General features: G+C 41.8%; 2 protein-coding genes across 3 annotated transcripts; one reads left to right on the forward strand and one right to left on the reverse strand.

Moving 5' to 3' along the window:
* Positions 1-222: 222 nt before the first annotated feature.
* GJB7 (gap junction protein beta 7) lies at positions 223-15819 on the reverse strand. Of its 2 annotated transcripts, XM_048296684.1 has the most exons (3): positions 15723-15819; positions 8758-8813; positions 223-3372 (listed from the first exon to the last, which is right to left on the reverse strand). In XM_048296684.1, exon 3 carries the CDS (start codon positions 3343-3345, stop codon positions 2551-2553), a length of 795 nt encoding a protein of 264 aa, XP_048152641.1. In that variant the 5' UTR covers positions 3346-3372; positions 8758-8813; positions 15723-15819; the 3' UTR covers positions 223-2550. The 2 variants fall into 2 exon arrangements, with proteins under 2 accessions (XP_048152641.1, XP_048152642.1); XM_048296685.1 differs by lacking the exon at positions 15723-15819 and having other exon boundaries at positions 8758-8827.
* A 1918-nt stretch (positions 15820-17737) lies between these two features.
* SMIM8 (small integral membrane protein 8) lies at positions 17738-20286 on the forward strand. The gene is made up of 3 exons (XM_048299753.1): positions 17738-17803; positions 18847-18988; positions 19950-20286. Exons 2-3 carry the CDS (start codon positions 18869-18871, stop codon positions 20106-20108), a joined length of 279 nt encoding a protein of 92 aa, XP_048155710.1. The 5' UTR covers positions 17738-17803; positions 18847-18868; the 3' UTR covers positions 20109-20286.
* The last annotated feature ends 3401 nt before the right edge of the window (positions 20287-23687 follow it).

Below are 23687 nucleotides of genomic sequence, written 5' to 3' on the forward strand. Positions count from 1 at the left end.
TCTCTCAGGTTAAGTGATGCTCATTTCCTTTTCATAGTAGCCCTGTCAAACACTCAAATTTTGCAGGACATGATGTGAAGGCTACTTGGTGATTTGCTGCGAGTGAGTTGGGTTACGTGGAGTTGGTCCATAATAATTTTTCAGAATATTTCTCGTGTAAGGTACTCGCTTTGTTAAAACTGAAGTATCCTCCAAGACTCAAAATGTTGATTTTGGAATTTATTTATCATTTCTTGGCTGTTGGAAGATAGAATTAAAAATAAAACTCTGAATATACATTCCAAAGAATTAGAGTTCTTGTTTGATGGGAAAATTTTTGGTCTAAGTGGTAATCTCTGACCAGCCACAGAGCTTTAGGGGGTGCTCTAAAACCCTTCAAGCTCTGACTTAATATACTTTTTTATTAGAGAGCAGCTAATGCACTAGTTTTATCAGAAACCTGTGTTGGCTAAACTGTGTTTGCTTCTCTTCATTTTCTCTCAAATAAACCTTACTTTAAAAACAATGAATAAATATTTTTTCATTTATGTGCTCTTAAAAAATCTGTCCTCAGTTATTAAACCCCAGATATTTCAGAAGCATTTTTTTTCTTTGACTGTGTCGCCCTCGTTTTAATAAAATGATGCATGAAGGTCCAGACGGGCCAAGATAATTTTGGGGTTTGTTCTCAGTTACTTAAGCTGTGGCAGTCACAGTTTCACAGGGTTCATGGGCAGTGGTTTTGCTTCATGCACCCTTTGGTGGGTTTTGTCCAGTAGCTGCAAAAGACTTTCAAACTGCATTCCTGTCATGAGCCACATTCTGTGTATGTAGAGGTTTAACAGAAAATGTTCTGACTTGTATAAAGCGCCTTGTCTCTATATATAAAGCACTGACTCGGCATCACTCAAGATTTAAAACTAACTGGCCGCAAGCTGGTATCTGAGGGACTGCTGTTGCTGCTAAATTCAGCAGCAGCAAATGTCTTTCCATATTTTATAAAAGTAGGGTTATTTTAGGGGGAAAAAAACCCCCCAAACAACAAACCCCACCTTGAAAACCACCATCAAAGTTCACAGCTTGTTCATTAGTTGCTAAAGTTCGCTCTGTACCTGCTGCTCATAAAGGTAATGCTTTGTAATCAAAGCTGAGGGGCCGGAGGGGGCCTGAGTGAAAAAAAATAGTTAACCTGCTTTTGCTACTGTTTCTTCCTCCTTATCCTGGCATGAACAATAAAATTAGTTCAGCATTCAGGCAGCTCCACTTTAGTTGTATTTCTCTAAATAGTGCATTTTGATAAGGCTCAGTACCAGATGTATGTCCAAAGGTCTTTCATTCCAGCAACAGAAGGAGAACACTACCCTAAGGGGTTTTTTAACGCACTACTTCCATTATCTTAGAAGCCTAGGTTCAACAGAATACATGTCTTAGCTAATTTCTGTCCCTTTCATGTTAGCCCAGACAACATAACAAAGAGCAGAGGTGTGTTGTGTTTAAGACACAATTTGAAATTCAGGAGGAAGGAATAGATGATTCCTTTTTACTTTGTTTCTACTGGAGGCTCCTCATATTTTTAGATTTCCTGTGTTCATCTACAGCAGAGAAATCTATTGAAGGAGTAGCATATTTTCAGCCTTTACTATAGGGACCAGATTCTAGGCTATTTAATACTAGGGACTACTGGCTACTGTTCCGTCATATTATGCAGTCTGCATTCCTCTACTCAGATCCTAGGGAAGTGGGAATGATCTGTTAATTAAACGCACTTAAGTGCCACTACCACAGAGCAGAAGACAAGTCTAATGACATGGGAGCTGCTTGGTGCAGGTGACAAGGAGTTAACTCTATACCCTGGTACATGCTGCTTGCACAAGTTTGAGCAAGTGCCTTTCTTAAAGGATGCGTTTTGATGATTAATACTCTAACAACTGTAAGGGCTCAAATAATTCCAGAAGGAGGTGCTCCACAAACAGCTAAATAACCAAATCTGTCTTTATCACATGGGCTAAAGTAGATGTGTCCTCTTTTTTCCTTTTATGAGATGTTTTATGGTACTCCAGTGGAATGGACTCATGACTATCCAGCTCACTTCAAGGCACCAGCACTCTATGCCAGCACTTTCCCATTACCATTTCAGCAGTTACCAGATCTGATCCACCCACCTGACAAATGCTGTACACCCCCTTGCTGTTCGCCTTAATCAATCCCAGGTTCTTATCTCTGCATATAAAAAGCCTCTTTTTGCTTGTACCAAAGCAATTCTGTGTAATACTCAGTACACAACTGTTTGAGCAATTGTTTCTGCATGATTTATCATAAACATCTGTGTTTATATTAAAGCTTCATGGAATTCTCAAGACTTCTACATCTCTTGTTTCAACATGAAAAGGTCTTGATGATTCTGCATAGGACATACATAATGTAACCGATTGTATCAGCTCAATTAATGGGGAACTAATAGAGAAACAGCATTTCGTATGTAACTATCCTTGCAGTTCTGCAAAGCACTGATTGGAAAAGCAATTTGTCAAAAACAGCTTGTGTAATGGGAGAGTGGTCTCCAGCCTTCTTTCAAGTCAGCGGGGAATGTTTTTCATGTTCATCTTGCATATTCAGAGGCAAAGATGATGAGCTGTTGTGGCATAGTCCTGCAACTGCTGCTCTGTTGTACCTGATGAGTTCTGATTCGCAGCAATCGCATTTTGAGCCTTGCTGTTTCTTCATCTGTCTCTTCAGGTAACATTTTATGGAGTATTTGAAAATCAGATAACTCAGTTCACTTAGATTTAACACTATGCACAAGCATGAAGTTGCCACCAGAAAATAGAGGAAAATCATCTTCTCTGTGGGCTTGGAAATATAACAGTCTACAGTATTGGGACATGGTTTTATGTCACATTTCACAAGACGTGGTATTTTGAATCCATTGTACAACTTATAAAACAGAACAAGAAAAACTATTTCAAGTCCTGTTTTTAAAATGAGGCTGATTAGGTAAGTGCACAGCAATCCACCATCTATCTTTCCTGGATTTCTGTAAAGTTTCTGGTTGTGGTGTTTCTCTCTGTTCTCTCTGTAAGCAACATGAAAGACAACCAAGAGTGAAGGGGTGGAGACCATGATTAATTGCAAAGCCCAAAGTCTGATCTGGGAGACAGGGAAGAAATGGTCAAAGCAGACATTTTCACAACCAGGCTGCTTGATATTGCACTCAAATTCATCATGTTCATGTTTCCAGATGTTTTCTGCGGCAGCAACATAAACCAGTAAGCGGAACATGAACACAACAGCTACCCAAATTCTTCCAATTCCTGTTGAGTATTTATTCACTCCGCTCAGCAGATCACGTAGGAATGCCCAGCTCATTTTTCTCTTCAAGGAAAGAAGGAAATGCTGTATCAAAGAAACACAAGATCAGAGAGATGCTTCCTCTTGGGTGAAGAAAAATGAGACATTCATTCAACATGAAATATAACCAGTAGCTGAAACAATTTAAAATTATTAAGCATTTAGAAGCAATTTAATATTATTAAGCATTTAAATAAGAACAACAAGCTGTTCTTATTTCTGATAATTTAATAATTCTGATACATTCTGAGGCTATTGAACAAAATTTATTTGCTGTTTAAATACATTTTGTCAATTAGGCTGAAGTCTAATCATTCTGTTGAGCTGTGCTCTGTGAGAAATGTGCCTGTTCTTCCCGAGGGTCTCCTGACTGTCAGGTAGAGCTTTCTCTCACAAGTTCAGGCTGACACTACCACTGAAGTACACTCAGCTTAGCCCTGTCAGTTATGCAAATACTACACACAGTCAAGCCAGATTTCACTTTCAAGTTTATGTATAGGAGCCAAGTGTCCCATAATAAGTTGACTACAAAAATGCAAATTAATTTCTTTTTGTCTGTGGTCTAACTTTTGGGTAAACTTGTGCAGTACTTTAAATCTTTTTCTGCTTCATTGGATTTTATTTGTTGCATTTCTTATCATTACTCCAAAATGTGTGTGTGTGTGTGTGTTACAGTTTCTTATCCGCATAAGTCTTCCCCTGTCCTAACTCTGGAACACTTCTTTTGGAAGCGGTACCTAAGGAGCCACTGGCAGTGACCTGAGGTAAAAAAACCTGAGGTATCCACCAAGAGTGTACACCTTTGCACCTGGCCCCATCTCCAGGTCTGAGTGGGTCTTTTAGGGTATCAAGCTGCTTTGTTCTGTAAGAGCAAAAAGTGGATGTATTCCCAGAACACAGAGTGGCTGGGAGACGAGGTGAGGAGGAAAATCAGAAGTTTCCAGATCTTTGTAGTCTGTCATTTAATGTCCTCATCCCATATTCTGCTTCTGCAAGCTCTGCCTAGCAGGAGAGAAAATGTACCCCTGTGTGGCTGCAGTGGGACATGCAAATCCCACTGACACTGCTGTAGCTGTGAATACTGCTAATGTAATGAACAAGTTCATCTACTGGCAAGTTGGAGTAGTAATCAGGCCACAGCATCACAAAGCTTCATGGAAAATGTTTTCAGGCATTGGAATAGGCTGCCCAGGGAGATGGTGGAGTCACCATCCCTTAAGGTGTTCAAGAAACAACTGGATGGGGCACTTAGTGCCATGGTCTAGTTGACAAGGTGGACATCGGTCAAAGGCTGGACTCAATCTTGGAGGTCTTTTTCGACCTAAATGATTCTGTGATTCTGTCAAGCTCAACACAGATGGAAAGCTCAGTACTTCTTTTGCTGTCCCTCAGTTCTGCAGCCCTTCATGACCTCAGCCTATGGCCAGACTTCTGCTGGGAAGCAAGGTTATTTGGATATTCCTGCACTGCTACTATTAGAGTTGAGCACTAGCTTGAGGAGCTGAGGGACAGCTGCAGAAATTAATATATTCCTGATTTATACTGCAAAGAATGGTTACCAAGCTACTTCTTTATGCTGCAGATAAAAAAGATAACAGGGAAATACCAGCTTATATCCTTTCAGACATATGCTGCTATGCTTTTAAATATGTTTGGCAGGGTGGTTACTTTTTCATTAAAGAGCTATTCCTGTCTTCCATGTCTGCAAACAGAGTTCAAGCAGAAGTTTAAATCAAACTTTTGAAGACATGAGCTTCAGGGCTTTAATGCTTTCTAAATAAGTAACACACAGTCACAACAGTCTCAAAGGAGCTGAACAGCAAGCATGAAGACACCACTATGTAATAAATCACAGTCAAGAAAAGAAAGCATTCACTGAGCAAGAGTGAATGTTAGCACGAGTGTGTGCATCTTTTGGATGAGCTGTCCTCTGGAGATTTGAAGGAAAACCTCAAGAGGCCTCTCCTAAGGCTTTAAGATGTGCACAAGGACTATTGGAGGGAATTTTGAATTTTGTCGTTCCATGGAAAGCAAATACAGCTGCAAGGGGGCTTTTGCTGATGGCCACTATAACTGCACCGTCCCTTTCTAATGTAAAAAGCCTGATGTCACCTATCGATCAATGGTTGGAGTTACACCAGTTCTGAGCCTCCACGTGAATTTCAGAAATGAAATATATGCTGGGTCACCAGCAAGGCACAAAAATCAGTGGGAACCAACACTGGTGGAAATCAGGCCATGGTTATACCTAAATATAGATTCAGCAATTTACCTCAAGGTCTCTTTTTCCCAAAGCTGAGCTGCTATTTCCTTAACTGAGCAGCAAGAGGGATTAGAAAACAACAACTTTACACTTTCTTTGCCAATCCCACATTGAGAAGAACAGTATGAAGGAGGAAAACAAGTCCTGACCAAAGAAAATAGGGATCAAGAATTGGACTAAAATCTCCAACAGATCCTGCACAAGGGGCAAATTCTAACCAGACAGAAGACTGGATGGATGAAATTCCTTCAAAGCTGATTTGAAAGAGAGCAACACATTCTGCTGCCTAGATGTTTAGTAATGAGGCATCAGGGATTCCACAGAACTGAAAATGGTTCCTGGTCTATGTGCTCTGTTGAAGAGAAACTGAAATTTATCAAAGGACTGCAGGGCAGGTCTTACAGCCAGCAGTGCTTCTGCAGCCAGAGGTCTGCAGAACTTTGGTTATATTTTTTATACTTGCAGCCTTTACTTGATAATGAGAAATGGCTGTAGAGAACAACCTTCACCTTCAAGCCTAAAGGGCTACAGAGCCTGTTTTGTAGTATTGTTTGGGTTGTAACCAGCACAGCTCCCCTGCTCAAAGGAGCTGCAAATGTGCTTTGGAAAGGTTATGTTTGCTTTATGCACCACTGTTGCTATAGATGTGGATGTGATGCTTTTGTATCCTTTGAATATACAATTAATTCACTGAAGCATTACAAAGAACATATGGAATGGAAAAAATAAAATGGACTTCAAAGATGAGGAGTTACTCAACAGGTAAACAAGAGAAAATTGACCTCATGTGACAGCACAGGCACAGACTGATGAGTCAAGTTAGCTGAGGCTAGAGGAGACATATATTAAGTGGGCTGTATGAAATTCAGAGCAAGGTGAGGATTCAGGCTACAAAAAAAAGAGAAATCATCTAGTGAGCAGACAGCTGGGCAGTAGGAAAAATATGGCAGTGGTATGAGGTTTTGTAACACTTCAAGAAATGGCAGTACACATGGCAGCAGAGGCTGAGTGGTGTCAGGGCATGATGCTTTAGCAAAATTATATTCTGGCTAATCTAAGGACAAGAGAGGAAAAGTGTGATCCAAATCCCCGTAGCCAAGGAGAGATTTTAGCCTTAGCATCTGGAGGAGGTTCATTCTGTGCAGAAAGAAACAGAGGGAGTCAAGAAGGGAAGCTGGCTAAAGAAATTGAGTAGATTGTGGGAAATGTAGATGACATCAATTTGCATCAGGGTAATGTCCACTGTTGAGGCTAAAAATGAAATCACTCAAAATTTTAAAAAAGTTACAAAAGTGTTAAAGGGGGATCTCTTTGGCACTGTGGACATAAAGACCACAAAAGAGACTTGGCCTCTACTGGAAATTACAAAGAAGGCATTTGAGTCTTTAACAGTAGAAGATGGATTATTTGCACCAAGTGCTCAAGGAAACACTGAATCGAGCAAGAAGTGAAAAGCAGGGATTTGAGGTTAGACTTACTTCAGCCCTCTGCTCAATACACACATACACAGCCCAGTCTGAACAAAAGCTGAAGATGAGAAATATGTTGATTTGTTTTTCTCATTTCTAGCTGAAGTACAAGTGATAAGCATGAAAACAAAATCTGCCAGTCAGGAAATAGAGCAAGTAATCTCTCTTCCTCATCACATACATCATTTATTCCCTAGTGGGATTTAGACACCCCCCACCAGCACACACATACACTTTGTCCTGCTCATGAGGGGCACAAAGAGAGACAGGAGAGACTTCCTACCCCCTGTTTCCCTCACATGTATCAGTGACTTGGTTTTTCCTCTTGGGGTTGGGCACATGTTCTGCTGAGCAAACAGAGTAACCTGATTGCACCATTAGCTTCTGAGTGTGCTGAATGTACTTTATTGAGTAAAGTGTTTGAATAATGCTATTGTTGTTGAATACATTCATCAAATATTCATTTCTGTCATTCACTGAGGCCTACAGGAGGCTGGCTAATGTGCATTGAGTAATGCATCCATTGAAAAACACAGTGCTCAGGGAATTACTTCACCTAGATTTCAATCAGCTCTGCTAATTTAATTACATTAAAAGCAGAAAAGGTATTGTTGTGTGGAAGAAAAGGGTGGGGGGAAAGGCAGTGGCAGGGAAGTAAGAAAATGCAAGAACAAATGGAATAACTGGAGAGGAAGTGGAGAAGCATCCTAAGTATTAGAGGCACAAGGAGGGCAGGCAACCTGGAGCTCAAAAAGCTGGCAAGTTACAGGAAGAAGGCACAGTATTTTGGGAAATTGAGATGGAATAGTGAGAAATAAGAGAAAGAACACAAGCCTCTGAACAGTGGCTCTATCAATTCTGTATAAGCAAGCTAAATTATCCTCACAGTTTGAGAGATGGAAGAGCTCCTTTCTCTGACCTAAACATTGCTGCGGAGTATTTGCTGCACCTACAACTTATCCTCTTTTTTTTTTTTTTATGACAGGAAGAAAGAGAACCGTAAGTAGTGGCAAAAATGACAAAGAAGAGAACAGAAGTAGAAATCACAGAGGATACAGGATCATAAAAAAGCAGAGCTGGTAACAATCTTTAGAGTCCTTTCTCTCCTTTTTTTTTTTTTACACTTTAATCAAAACATCATCTCAGCACTTTTTTTTCCCAAACACCAAGGATCCTCCCAGTGTTATGAGGAAAAGAAAAAACAAGTACGGGTAAAACGGTTTCCACAAACAACCAAACAAATAATGAAGCTTAACTTCAGGTGTTCATTTAGTAAGTGCTTTTTCCCCTTATCTTTTCTGTTTGTTGATATAAGGAGGTGTGAATCCACTTTATGGTTGCTGAGTCTGTTTCATGGACTCCCTACTGTTTCCTTACTGACTACCAGAACTGTGAGGTCCACAGGCTGAGAAACACTGATTTGCTTTGTTCTTTGGCCCTAAAAAAGGCTTAGTTGTGCAGAAACTGTTCCTGGCAGTTCAGTCTGTTCTTAAGTTGATGGAAGCTCCACTAGTCCCCTCAGCATGCTGCATCTATTCCAGTGCTCCGCTAGAGGAGGGATAAGGAAGCCTCCTGGGAAGACCAAGGAACAGTATCACTTGATTCAAAGCCACATTACCAAGCTGCACATGCACCAGCTGTTCAAACTGTTGCACATCTGCAAAGGGAGCTGAAAAACTATTGCTACAAGTCACTAACCTTGCAATGACTTGCTTCTTGTTCAATGATGAGAGTGTCAAGGTGATCTCCAGGTCCTTATGAGAGAGTCAGCAAGAGAAAACAGAGGACATAAAAATTAACTTTGCCTTCTTCAGACAACTGACCTCTTTTAATAAAATAAGTAACATATAGCTATAACATTAATATAGTATTGACACTCGTCTTTTAAGGCTCTTCAAAAACAAGCCAGGTAGAGCCTGACAGCCCATGAGCAAACACAGCCCTCTTGGGTCTGTGTCCTGGCCAAGTTGTTCACTTCTGCCATGACCACTGCTAGTTGTTGGTACTACAGCAGAGTCCATGGTTCTCAGGCTGATGTGAGCCAAAATTTTCCCACCTATTTCATCCTTCAGATGCTTCCAGGAGAAGTGGAGGCCCCCAAAGGGCAGAGGTAAACATACTGGCAAAATCTTGTTCTTCTCTTATGGGCAGACAAAAAGTAGACACTGTAGACACTCTAGAATTAAATTCATTGATATGAACCCTTCATTAACATGTAACGGGAAGGGGCATCCTCTCCTACAAACATTGTCACTCTAGACAAACATGTGCTGTCAAGGAGCAGATGTGGTTTATCCAGCATCACTCAGCACATCAAAGGCAGAGCTAAGAAAAGAACCATGGTCTGTCTTAGCCCAGTCCCTTGCTTTCACCCACCTTAGCTTACTGATTCTAACCTCTCACTGTTATTAACTATTATCAACTTTTAACTCCCTGGAGCAAGAAATAAGCCCTTTTGTCTATTGATAGACAAACCTCTAATTACTGTGATATTAAAAGCAGAAATAAATAGTGCTTAAAATATACATGCGGTGTGTAAAAACATTAGCCTAGGTATTTATTTGTGAACCAGCTACAGGAAGGAAAAGAAAACACTAGATGGAAGAGGGCTCAGCTGGTCATTTAGCACAATACTGGAGTTGGTTGATTTGGCTTTTACATCTGACTTTCACATGTGCTGCTGCAGTGGCTTAGGACAAACCTCCCTTCTCTCTGGGCTTCAGGATCTTAGTTGCCAAACATTCACTTCCCTGAAAATACAACTTCTAAACTATGGCAAAACCCCTTCTTGTTTTGTATTCAGGGAAACCACAAACACCACTTAAAAAACCAGCAGCTGCTGAGTGTGATGCTTTGCCAGCTGCTAATTGCTGTGGTCTCTTCTCTGCAGCAATGAATGGGTTTTGAGAGGGCAGAAGCAGTTCACTGTTTTCTTTGTTACTTGGTAAACTGTGTAATTAAAAAAAATAAGCTCAGAAGTAGCCAAAATTACTTAATTTGTTTAAAGTCATGATATCCATATCTCACCTACATGACTACAACTGCATTTCTCATCACCTTCATGCCAAAGAGATAACCCATCTCTCCCATGCTCTCCTGATGTAAACAAAAAAACTCCCTCTGCAGCAAATGATCTTCAACATTAATAAGTATTGTTGCTCCATTCAGGCTACTGTTACTGTTGTAATGCTTTAGTCTACTAGTAAAATAAGAAAGAATTGACAAAGTCAAAAGATTTCCATTTGGGCAAGCAATTGTCACTTGCCACATCACAGCTTTTAACTCTGTAATATTATTAAGTGCTGCAATAGTGCAACAAAAAGAGGATTATATCCATGGCTTATGTTGGCTAATGGGACACTTACATGAGGCTACTATCAAGCCTATTTAATATTGGAAAATCAACTTCTCATTCAGTGAAACTGTATTTTATAACAAGAAAATCTAACTTACCTGTGTCTCAGTGAATGATTACAGCTGGATCCCAGCTTTCTAATGGAATTAACAATCAACAGTTCATTTCTGAGAAAGCGAGTTACTGCTTTAAGCCTGGAAAATGGGAACCACTTATCTCCTAGGTAATATAAACTGAATGAGTGAAACCTGATCCTCTCTGCTAGCACACCGTTCAAACCAGAACCATAAAGCCTCTTGTATCATCAGAAGGATATGAGGAGACTTTGGCATTTATTTGAAGTCATAGGATTTATCTGCGTCTTTTGAGCACGCATCAGCTCAGATGCTGCACTCTGTGTTTTCACAGTACCACAGCCTGAAGACACGTGTGCTGTGAGCCTTAACTCACACCCTGTTTGCTCCTTGCCATTTTACATCAGATTTGCATTTTGTGTTCTCCTGGGCAAGTCAGCTGTCCACAAAACACGCATATTCTTTTAGGCATACATGACTCCTATCAATGCATTACACAAAGGCTCAGAAAAGCCTTTCTCTCAGAATTTTAAAATACAGTGGTTTTCCCGAGCAAGTGAAGCCTGGGTTTTTGTTATTGAAATGTATTTTGTTTACTGTACATGCTAATCAGTTCCCATATTGGCCTAGGCAGCTGAACTACTCCCTACCAGGAAGCCTATAACTTTACTTTTAATAACTAAGCAATGGAATAAGTGTTTATGTCCTGCCTTATACATCTCATATCAGTGCTTTGGTGGCCATTGTTACCTGTGGCTGTCCTGCTGAGTAACATTACAAAATAAGCAGAAAGACTGAACTCCTTGACTCTTAAATGAATTCTTCACACCATAATTTATTCAGAGTATAATTTAATTAGCTCAAACTTACTGTGGTCTTTATCTAGGAATTACATGTGAATGTTTGGTAGTTTTACAGAGAGGCAGCTATCACATAGCCTTACACATGTGCCTGGATCTGCACCTTGGTACAGTCCCCAGAGAAGCTGATGCCTTCAGAGGGTGACCGAAGGTGCCAAAGCTTGGAGCTGGACTCCAGTTAATGCAAAGCTTCCCAGATATCTGCTGGCAGCTCATCACAGCAGAGAGCAGGCAGCCTAGGAAATTTCTGGAGTGTGTGGAAGGTAACTCCCTGACACAGCTGGTAAGGGAGCCTGCCAGGGGTGGTGCCCTGCTAGACCAGCTGTTTGCAGATGGAGAAGTGCTGGTGGGAGGTGTGGTGGTCGGTGGCCCTCCTGGGCATAGCAACCACAAAATGATTATTTCTGATCCTTGGTAAAGTAAGGAAGGGGGATCAGCAGAGCCTCTACCCTGAACTTCCAGAGGGTGGACTTCGATCTGTTCAGGACACTGGTTCACAGAGTCCCTTGGGAAACAGCCCTTAAAAACAGTGGGATCCATGCATGTTGGACATACTTTAAGACAGAAATCTTAAAGGTACAGGAGCAGGCCACCCCCATGTGCTGGAAGATGAGATGGTGTGGAAGAAAATTAGCCTGACTGAATAGGGAGCTTTTACTGAAACTCAAGGAAAAGGGGCAGGCAACTCAGGAATTGTACAAGGATGTCATTAGGTCATGAAGAGAGAAAATAAGAAAGGCAAAAGCTCATCTAGAACTTGATCTGGCCACTGCTGTGAAAGATAATAAAAAGTGTTTTTATAAATACATTAACTTAAAAAGGACCAAGGAAAATATCCATCTTTTATTGGTTGGGCAGGGGAATATTGTAACCAAGGATGAGGAGAAGGCTGTAGTACTTGATGCCTTCTTTGCTTCAGTCTTCAACAGAAAGACCAATGATCCTCAGGGCAACCAGCCCGCTGAGTTGTAGACAGGGACAGGGAGCAGAGTAGATCCCCTGCACTCCAAGAGGTAGTTGGTGGACTGCTGAGCCATTTAGGCCCTCATAAGTCTGTGGGACCAGATGGAATTCATCCAAGGGTAGTGAGGGAGCTGAAGAGCTTGCCACTCTCCAACATTTATCAGGAGCCCTGGCTAACCAGGGAGGTCTCAGTGGGATGGAGGTTCACCAGTGTGACACTCATCTACAACAAGGGTTGGAAGGGGGATCCAGGAAACTACAGGCCAGTCTGCCTAATCTCGGTGCTGGAGAAGGTTATGGAACAGAACATCTTGAGTGCCATCATGCAGCACATACAGGACAACCAGGGGATCAGAGCCAGTCAGCCTTGGCTTAGGAAAGACAGGTCCTACCTGACCAACCTGATCTCCTTTTACGACCAGGTGACCCACCCAGTGGATGAGGGAAAGGCTGTGCAGGTTGTCTACCTGCCTTCACCAAAGCCTTTGACACCGTTTCCGAGGGAATTCTCCAGGAAAAGCTGGCTTGGACGGGCACACTCCTCTACAGGTTTAAAACTGGCTGAGTGACCAAGTCCAGACAGTGGTGGTGAATGGTACTGCATCCAGTTGGCATCCAGTCACTAGTGGTGTCTCCCAGGGATCAGTATTGGGACCAGCCCTGTTTAATATCTTTATTAATGATTTGAACAAGGGGATAGAATGCACCTTCACTAAGGTTGCAGATGACACTAAGTTGAGCGGGAGTGTTGATCTGCTTGAGGGTAGGAAGGATCTGCAGAGGGATCTGGACAAGCTGGATCAACAGGCTGAGGCCAATTTTAAAAGGTTCAACAATCAACACTTCCATCCCTGGAAGTCTTCAAGAAATGACTGGACATGGCACTTAGTGCTATAGTTTAATTGCATGGTGGTGTTCAGCCAAAGGTTGGATTCACAGATCACGGAAACCAGAAGGGACCCACAAGGATCATCAAGTCCAGCCCTTAAGCAGATGGCCCATACAGGGATTGAAGCTGCAACCTCAATGTTATCAGCACCATGCTCTAACCAACTGAGCTCATCTCAGGGTCAGTGATCTGGAGGTCTTTTCTAACCTTAATGATTCTATTATTCTGTGTGGTGGTATTTATATATTAAAAGGCAACTGTAAGGTGCAGAAAATCTGAAGAGTTCCAGATTACTATGTGTCCGAGTCCCTTATTACAGAGTTTGTTCTGTTGAAACTGAAATTTCTACCCTCTGTAGTCTCCTTAGGAGCTGTGTTCCCTGCCTGAGATTAGAAAGGGTGCCTACATTAGAAAGGATTTTAAATTCTCACAGCTTAAACTGATTGGGAGTCCTAGTGTCAGAGGCAGGAGTTAGTCCCAGTCTGTACCTCCACTTCCAGCTGCCTTCCCAGCTGCATTGCCCTGCTTACATTAGACTGTTTTGCCTATCCCACTGAAAAATAAACTTCATTCTTTTTTCTTTTCTGGTAATGGACCAGGGAGCAAAACTGGCATACTCTAAGGATGAGCAATTATGACATTGCATGCAAGGAAGTCCAGAATGATTACAAGTGAAAAGAGGTCTCCCCTTGCCCTTCCTTTTTGGAGATGTAGTCTTAGCTCAAATTGTCTCTAGACTCCACTTTAAGGTATCTGGCTGTGTATTGTTGTAGCAAGAAAATTCAGGGCTGCACATGTTTCTCTGCTCTTCCTTTGTAGTAGAAACCACCTTTTTCTTTCCAGAGGGGACGCTTTGAGTTTTGATATTCTGTTCCCAGTCAGAACCAATTTGCCCACTCAAAAATGAAAGTAGAACCAAAAAAAGTGCCTTTTTCCTTCCATACTGGATTCAGTTGAAAAAGATTTATAAGCTTGATCAGTGTTTGAAGAATAACAATTTCTTTAATCTTTGCTGGAAAGCACAGCTGGGTGATTTGTTTGTCTCACAGAGACACGGCTGGCTAACAAGTATTATAGAAGATATACACAAAATGTTATGAAACAAAGAAAATTCGCACTAAGAGATTTTTGTTTTAAAAATGTATATTGCCTTAGAACTGTTTTGGATTGTCAATGGTAGGGTCCCGAACAGTGCATGCTGCTGTCTGAAAACAGCTTTCTTTCAATGGGAACAACACAAAAGAGCAAAAGCTGCTGAAAATCACCATAAGGAGTCTTGATACTGACATGAGAAGAGCAACAATCACACAGAAAACCCTCAATACCCTCAATGGCACCCTTGTCTAGCTGGTCTGTTTGTTTCTTATGCATTTATGTCCTTAATATGGCCATACTGTTTCACATCCCTCAGTGCAACAATGGTTACGCTCATAATTAGCTTTCAGCAAGGAGGAAAAAAGTACTTCTAATTACTAATTTTTGCTTTCTCTTCTCCCCCAGACTTGTTCAGCACAAAAGAAAAAAAAGTCCCAGTTGTCAACTCTAATTAAAATATTGTGAAACTCATGGTGTCTAAAACATTTTAAAAATAATTTTAAAATGTGAACTTCACATTCACATATCAAAACATTAACAAACATGTGATGGTAGTTGCCCCTCTCACTACAAGTCATACCAGTGCTGGAATCCCAGTGTAGATGCAAAAAGAATTGTTTCTGCCCACAACAGCTCTGTTACTGTGTCTCTAAAGCAAGGATAAGCTTATCAGTAGCTTGAGGCACCCTATCTTTATTCTGAAGACAATGTGAAGCTCTGTTCTTGTGCAGTACTTGAAAGAAGCAGGAGCTGTGAGGTCAATCGGCAAAGGCAGGAGGCACAGTGCTGCTCCCCGGACTGCACCAGGCTGGCTGTCGCATGCTAACCATGTCTGCGGGGCACAGCACCGGCTTTGCTCTGTTCTCTACAGAGGCTCTTCTGCAGCTCAAATGATAAGGACATGTGAGTCTCAAGAAAAGCAGAAATTGCTGTTAGGTTGTGAATGGCTATGGCACAAAGCACAATACTGAATGCAGAATCCCAAAGGAATTTATTTAAAAAGAAAATAAATCTCAGTAACAGCCTCAGGTTTAGAAAATGAAGGGGTTTTGTGTGATTTCTTTTCAGGAGAGATACTCGGATATTAAGAGATGGGTGACTCAGAGATACCACAGATGTTTACTATTCTACACTTTATAGAGTCTCTCCTATAAAATATGCCAAACAACTTCATAAGCTTTAATGGATTGAATGTTTCAACATCCTGTTGGGTCAGATTATAGCAACATAATACTCACATTAAAGATAAAATACAACACTTTCCCACAGTCATAAAGCAAAACTAGGAACAGTAAGCAGTCCAAGCTTTTCATCATTGCACAGTTAATCCAGTCAGTTGGCACATGCTTACCACATGCCAAGTGCCAGCACTCACATCAAAGCCCAAGCCCATTTCTACACCCCCCTCTGCTTCTCTTTTTACTCACAAAGCCTTATTCCACAGCTCTTCATATGGAGAATATTTCCTCTTCAGCCAGTGGTGTTCTTTGTACTGTGCGGGATCTTCCCCTGTCAGTGATGCCTGGGACTTACCTGTCCTTTACAAGAAAGATGAGAAGTGCTAGAGAACTAGCAGCAACCTAACAATCCTTGCCATCCATATATTGCAAATGTGTTCTGGCCACAATCTGGAAAATACTATCATGACCCTGGCTGACTTTGGACCAGAAGTTTTATTTGCATGGATGGTATAACTGCTGGGAGGGGGTGCATGTGCCAGTAAGCGAGCGCACTTTCTCTGTGTGGTGAGGTAATTGTTTTGCCTTCCCATATTCCCTTCCTAGGAATTGCCTAGGAGCTGTATGCAGAACATCTCCTATAGCATGGTAAAAAGTCCCCCTTCCCCTCAAGAAAACCAAGCCACCTTCCCAAAAACAAAGCTCATGCAAAAACCTCACATTGGCTTCTTTCAATTAGACAAACATGAAAACAAACGAAAGCAGCTTCACTCAGATGTTCTACTCAATAGTTTTCAAACAAAATCAGATGTGTGACATATGCCACCAAAACAATAGCTACCAGACTAGCAGATGGTATGTTGTGAATTAATTGTTGACACAAACCCCAGATATACCACCCCATCCTCTCTTGACACCTAAACTTATTTCCCTACTATTTTTCTCACCTCATTATATTTGCTCACAACAAGAAAAAAAAAATTTAGATATTCCTCCTGGATTTAGACATGAAAAGTCAACCTGCAATTTATTATTACTCTGCCATCTTTAAAAAAAAACAAAAGGCAGTTTGATTACTGCAGAAAAAAAAACATGGAACAAGAAGCTCTGAGAGCCTGGATACCTCTACATTTCATAGAATTATAGAATCACTAAGGCTGGAAATGACCTCTAAGATTATCAAGTCCCACTGTACACCTGGGGTCACTGTTTTTACCACTAAACCATAAGCTTTTGAGCCATTCCTGGGCAGCCTGTTCCAATGACAGACTACCCTTTCAGTGAAGAAATTTTTCCTAATGTGGAATCTAAATCTTCCTGGTGCAACTTGAGACCATTTCTTCTGGTCTTGTCAATTGTTACTTAGGAGAAGAGATCAACCCCCACCTCACTACAACCTCCTTCCGGGTAGTTGAACAGAGCAATAAGGCCCCCCAAGCCACCTCTTCTCCAGGCTGAAAAACCCCAGCTCACTCAGTGTCTCCTCACAGGACTTGTGCTCCAGACCCTCCAGCAGCTTTGCTCTCCTTCTCTGGACATGCACCAGCACCTCAGTGTCTTTCTTGTAGTGACCATGCCCAGGTGCTAGGAGTGGCTCAGTGGTGAAGGGCCCATCTGATAGAGCCTGCTCCTTCCCCCGTCTCCCACTTTTTGAGTACTGCATTCTGTTCTGTGCCCTTCACTTTAAAAAGCACATTGATGTGCTGGAGTGTGGCCAACAAAGGGCTACAAAGCTCTTGAAAGGTCTAGAAAACATGTCTTATGAGGAACAGCTGAGGGACCTGAGGTTGTTTATTCTCAAGAAGAGGAGGCTGAGGGGGCCTTTATCCCTCTCTACAACTCCCTGAAAGGAGGTTTTGGGGTTGGTCTCCTCTGCCGTGTCTGCAGTGACCGGACTAGAGGGAATGGTCTTGAACTGAGAGAGGAGACGTTTAGATTAGACATTAGAAAAATATTTTTCACTTAGGGTGGTCAGGCATTGAAATATTTCCCAGGGAATTAGGTGGTGGAGCCACCATCCCTGCAGGGGCTCAAGAGGCGTCTGGATCCAGCCTGGGTGATTTAATGGTTATGGGTTACAGTGGTAGGGCCGCGTGGACGGTTGTACGGGACAATCTCAAAGGCCTCTTCCAGCCGGGACGGCTCTATGACTTGGGAAGCAGCTCCGCAGCCCCGCCAGAGGCGGACGCGCTCCGCCCGCTGCACGCCCCGCCGCCCCACGGCTGAGGGGAGGGGCGAGACCCGGGCGCCGCCCCGCGCCCCGCCCGGGAGGGGGCGCCGGCGCGCAGGCGCAGCCCCGCCCCGCGGGGAGGCGCCGCCGGCTGCGCGCGGTGAGTAGCGGGGGCGGGGGGGGGGTGTGAGCGGCGTTAATCGCCCCCCGCCGCCCCGTTCTGTGAGGCCGCGGTGCCGAGTGCCCCGTGTGCCGGGAGTCCCCGCTGGGCTTTTTCAAACTGGGGCTAAACTGCCCTCTTCGTCCCGGTGGCAGCTCCAGGAGCCCCTCGCCGCCCGGTGTGAGGTTGTGCGACTGCGCTTGGCCTGCCCTTCCCAGGGGATCCCCTGCACCGTGTCTCCTCTGCCCCTCAGTAATCAGGGTTAGCCAAGGGCGTGTTTTTGCACCTTTGCTCAGGTGCTCGTAGGATGGTTTGGGTTGGAAGGGACCTTGAAAATCATTTCGTTCCAGCCTCGCTGCTAGGGGCAGGGACAAGACTTCCACAAGACCAGGTTGCTCACAAGCTCTATCCAGCCTGGCATTGAACACTTCAAAGGATGGGGCATCCAGAGCTTCTCTGGGCAACCTGCTCCAGTGCCTCACCACCCCCACAGTAAAGAATTTTTTGCGTATTTTAACTAGCTTAAATTCTTTCAGTTTGAACCAAAGGTATTTGTGACATGCCCAGTGTGTGCAAAAGTGAGACCTGAGTGCTGGGCCTGCTGAGGTGGGTGGTTAAAGTGACCGCACTACAGCGGTGCTTGGGCTGTCCTGTCATGTAGAAGAGTTTCAAAAAAATAAAATTTTTCCTAGCATTGTCTTTTTAGCCAGTGGTCTAAAGACTGATTGTGCTTGGTCCACAGGTAGATAAAGCATTAGCCAAAGGCAAGTGAAAAACCCCAAGCCCATTATGAGGAGACTTAGATATGCTGTATGAAGATGTGACTCTCCAAAAGTTAATTTTAGGATGTACAAAATAAACAGAATTGAAAATTGGTGTGCTTAAGCTGGGAGTGTTAGATAACACCAGAGGCGATCAGTAATATTTACACCAGCTAAAATTCATGCTGTAAGAAGACAAACTGAGTGTGAATTTGCATTCAGTGAATGCAGCTCTTCCAGTTTTTTTACAGAAATTACACTTGCTTTTCATTCTACTTCTAGGAAGTATTCAACGTTAAGTAACATGTCTTCCACCAAACCTCCAAATGAAAATGAAACACCCAAAGAGAGAAAACCAGGACTGAGGAGCGTTCAGACAACTATGCTTTTCCGAGCTGTGAACCCAGAGCTTTTCATTAAACCTGTAAGACAGTCGTTCTGAGCGAAACTAAATATGCTTGAAGAGATAACAGTTGCTTTAAAGTAATCATTACAATTCTCTGTGCATTATGTAACCATCTCTTGTTATGCAAACCACTCAGAAATGTAACTAAAAATATTTTTACTCTTTTCCATTTAGATTGTTGAGAGTGCAGAACATTACATTGTTTATTGCAGCTTTTATTTCACTGCTATATTGTCTGATTCTTTTGTACCTAGCCAAGTTGCTTTCAGACAGACTGTTTAGAGGCATATTACCCATCTAATTTGACAGGTTAAGTAATATTATTACTTATTATTACGCAATAAAAACAACAGGAGTTGTTTTTAATATTTAAATGGGAACAAATCATAGAATGCAAACTTTTTTGGTATGAAATGAGGCGATTTTTGGTAGCTTTTCAATATTTTTGATTTTTCTTTTTCTTTTATAATTAAGTTGATGATACTCAGGTTTTGTTAGCATTTTCAGAACCCAGGAATGAGTGAAATTTTTGCATATAATAAATACAGATTTAGTATAACAAAAGTAGGTTTTGAGATAAGAATACAAAATCTGGTTTAGAGGATTGTAATCAAGGTTGCTTGGCAGGAGCAGAGTGCATTGTCCCAGTAGTATATCCAGATGAACTCTGTTAAAAGTTTGTAGTAGAGACCTTTAGTAATTGGGTTTGGCTTGTTCATTCATGCTCAAGCAGCATTTCCAAACAGCAAAATACAGAGTACTGGGCAATGTGCTGCTCTGTCTCCAGAAAGAATCTTCTTTTCCAAAGGGCATTCTTTTTGCTGTCAGAAAATTCAGTCTGCAAGAAGGCAGTGATGATTTTTGCAGATGTCACAATAGTTTACTGCTCCGTTTCTAAGCTGAGATAGAAGAATGTAATGTTTGAGTTTAATGAAAAGTGTTTTGACTAAAAACATGTACCAAATTTTTTTCTTGTCAGAACAAACCTGTGATGGCATTTGGACTGATAGCAATTAGCCTCTGTGTGGCCTACCTTGGTTATTTGCATGCAACAGCAGAGAACAAAAAGGACCTCTACGAAGCAATCGACAGTGAGGGGTCCAAGTATATGAGGAGGAAAACTTCCAAGTGGGACTGAGAATGTAAGAAAGGAAATCAGTAAATCACTCACAGAACTTTTCAAGGCAACTACTGCTATTTTCTCTTTCCCTTGAAATAATGTATTAATGTCTCTCTTGCTGTTTAATTCAATTCAAGTTCCTTTATAAAATGCTGTGCCTGTACAAATAAACTGCAGTAAAGATACATAAAAGTGATTTTAAGAATTGCTCTCTGCGATCTCCACAGAGATCATTGTCAGAAGACATGAAATCGCCTCGGACCTGCAATCAGTACTGGTAAATGCCTTAGAAACTGACATGAGAGTTCAGCTTTCTCTTTGCTTTGATTAAATGAAGTCAGGGGGTTATCTTTTTTTTTTTTTTAACAGAAAGAATAATGTATTATCTATGAAAAGAAAAGTTGATATCTTGATCTGTTGATAACAGTGGTCCAAGTAAACTAATTTTAAGGCAAGGAAGATCTGATAAAGCAATTGGTAAAGGGTTTTATTTCATCAAGGAAACTGTAAAATAGTGGCCAAAATAATCCTTGGATGCTTAATATACTCTTCCTTGCAAATAAAAAAAAGGAAATCAGTAGCCAGGTAGAGGAGAAAAAGTGAAACAAGTGCTTCTCTTAAGAGAAAGGTAGGAAGAACTCAACCATTACCTTTTCTGTTTGGCATCATACAACAGATCAGTGAGCATGCTGGCATCAGCCTGCTAGTTGATAGCTTTAGCTCCAGGTTGGCCAGAGTTTGTCTAATATTCTTCACTAGTCAGCAGGACTAGTTTTATTTCAGCTGCATTCAAAAATTAAATTTCTCTATATTGCGAAGTACATTATATGACATTAATTTATTGCAGGTTACTGAACTCAAAGTAAGGAATGAAAGTCTGAAATCTCCAGGTACTGCTGTGAGTGTGGCAGGAGGGTGGGTGGGCATTGTGGTGTTTCCCTAGCACACATGGTGGTCGCTTGTGAGCCTTTGAGCAAACTGTACAGGCAGGTGTCTTCCTGTTCCAGCACTGAGTCCTTCTCCTATGAACCTCCCAGCTGCTTCTGAGTGCCTGACATTTCCTAGACAGTGTCCCATTAACCAAACTCCAAAACATGTGGTGGGAGGGCACAAACCAGGCTATGACCTGTTTCCACCATGGACCCTTACTGATGTTCTGTTGCAGTTTTCCATTCAGTTTTCTTGTATTTACAGCCCCAACAAGGGCTCCCAGGAAGCTGAGAGACCTCTTTATTAACTCTCTTCTGACCAAGGTGGCTTCTGTCAGGCCAGTGAAGGAACATGCAGGAACTCCTGCTTTGCCACTCTGGGAACTGCTTTGGGTTTTATCCAAAGATTTTGGTACTGAAGATAAAAAAGGTGATTGACTGCCTTAAGGGACAGCAGTTGCACCATGGGATTTCTCTGTATCTCCCTTTAAGTCCTTCACTTTGAATCTGTGAGCTTACTCCTATTCTTGTTTTATAGTTAACTGTATCTTAAATTCAGCTGGGCTTTGGTTTAGCTACCTCCTTCCTGAGAAGGGAAGTGAGCTCTACCTGTAATAAAGCTTTTTTTTAAAAAAGGGCATTTTTGCAGCCTATAAGAGCAGACTCCCCTCTGTGAGCCTGCTGCCCTACAACAGCAAGGTTCCCGAGCAAATCTGAGTTTGCAGGTGAGGAAACTACTTGCCTTTTGATTGGTGAAAGGAATTTCCAGGTGAAATTATAAAATATTCAGAACTCTCATATGCTGTGCATATCCTGCAGAATATATTTTGTTTGGTGTTTGTGAAGGATCTTTAGAATAAATCTGTTCTTTTAAAAATGGTCGCACAGGATTTTAGCTCTTTTCAGTTCATTGAAATGCACAGGTCTCGTATGTTTGCATGAATTTAACTAAATTATTCCCAAATCAGTGCTACAAGTAAGTATTTTTCCCTGTTTTTCTGCAGGCTTTTAAAATACACACTTCGTTCCTCTGCAGATGTCTGCAGATGAATTGAAAGCCCATTCTCTTATTTTCACATATTTGAGAATAATGCAGGATTTGGGTTCTCAAGATTTTCAGTTACATTTTGTGAAGTGAATAGGGATCTGGCAGTTACTGGGGAAAAGGAAGTGGGGCTGGGAGGCATGAAAGATACAAGACTGACCTGGACAGGGTGTAGGCATGTGCAGGCCAGTGACACTTCTTGCAAAAGCTGTCTGAGGTGGGGCCTCTTGAATGTTGGCTGGAGTCAAGTCCTGTTAACCAGGTTACTTTAGAACTTTGAGGTTGAAAGAAGAAGGAGTATTTAAATTTGTCCTATTATTTTTTTGGCAGCTGCTGTACAGATAACTCCTAATGATACAAAATTATATATAAAAAAGAGAGAAAGCAGTGCAAATACAGAGAGGTATGTGGTAGGTTAATGGATGTTACAGTATCAACACAGGCATTTGCTGTTTTAAGTACCTGATTTTTATCATAAGAACAATGTGTGTATAGAGATTAAAGGGAAAAAAACCCCACCCAAACAAAACTCCTTCGATAACAAAATTTGTTTGCTCAGCTTTGAAAGCATGGCACCCCTTATGCATCTGGAGAACGAGCGCACAGCACCAGTATAGTTTCTTTTGTTCTGTGTTTCTCAGTTTCAGTCTTCAATATAGTGATAATTATCTATAATGGATGATAACTGGCTTGACAAAAACTGTGAGTCAAAATGATTTCCTGGGCAGAGGCACTTTCAGATTTTTGCCAGTTCCTTACTGTCTGTGCTGACTTTCACATCTTTTTCCAAGAACAGCAACAAAACGTTGATTAAAATATCCAAAACTATAGCTGTTGTACTGCTCCTAAGATCTCCTTAAACTACGTGGTGTGAATGGGAGTTGTTGGCATTCAACAGCAAAAAACAATTGAACAATTAAAAGGCCAAAGCATACTGTGATGCTACTTAGCTATTACCTGGGAAAGTTAGTCCTCTGTGGGCGAAACCAGCCCTGGCCAGTAACGGTTGCTACGTAGGAAGCTGCATTTGGGCTGGAAAGGGGCACTTCATGAAACCCTCCCTTATCATCTGACTCCTGCGTGTTACTGAATTGTCAGCATGTGTAAATCCTAATTGGAAGGCAAAAAAGCTAACTTGGTAAAAAGTAATTGCCAATGATTTTTCTCCTTTCACTGGCTTGCTGTTTGCTGTAGCAACAGTAAGAGTTTTGCCTGCAAGTGAGATCTGTCAGGAATAGAGTTCTGATACTTTAGTAACTATTACAGAACAATACTGGAACATCACAATGATTCAAGTCCTGATATGGATTCCTTTGTTGTGCTGCGTGTTCAAAAAGGGTACCACCACCACCTCCCAGTGCTACTTTTGATCAGATTCAGGAGTATAAGCCTTCCAGAACACGGTATTAAACTCCTCATAAGATAATGGGAAAGTTCATTTCTGAAATTCCTTTCGTTGCAATCTGAGATTTAGGAAAACCCCAAGACCTCTTGACTCTATGTGTTCTGGCCAGTTGTGAATGCATTCACATCGAACTGCTGCACATTAGTAACTCCAGTGTATTTTGAGAGGGAACAGGGTCAGCTGTTCTGCGGTGCATGAAGCACTTGGAGTTGGGCATA

This window comes from Corvus hawaiiensis, chromosome 3 (assembly GCF_020740725.1).
Source record: "Corvus hawaiiensis isolate bCorHaw1 chromosome 3, bCorHaw1.pri.cur, whole genome shotgun sequence".
Taxonomy (NCBI): domain Eukaryota; kingdom Metazoa; phylum Chordata; class Aves; order Passeriformes; family Corvidae; genus Corvus; species Corvus hawaiiensis.

Bases quoted from the DNA above. Each gene is read 5' to 3' on its own strand.
- GJB7 (XM_048296684.1), bottom strand. From the start codon at position 3,345: ATGAGCTGGGCATTCCTACGTGATCTGCTGAGCGGAGTGAATAAATAC.
- SMIM8 (XM_048299753.1), top strand. From the start codon at position 18,869: ATGTCTTCCACCAAACCTCCAAATGAAAATGAAACACCCAAAGAGAGA. The intron at 18,989-19,949 runs GTAAGACAGTCG...TTTTCTTGTCAG, and splicing joins CAGAGCTTTTCATTAAACCT to AACAAACCTGTGATGGCATT.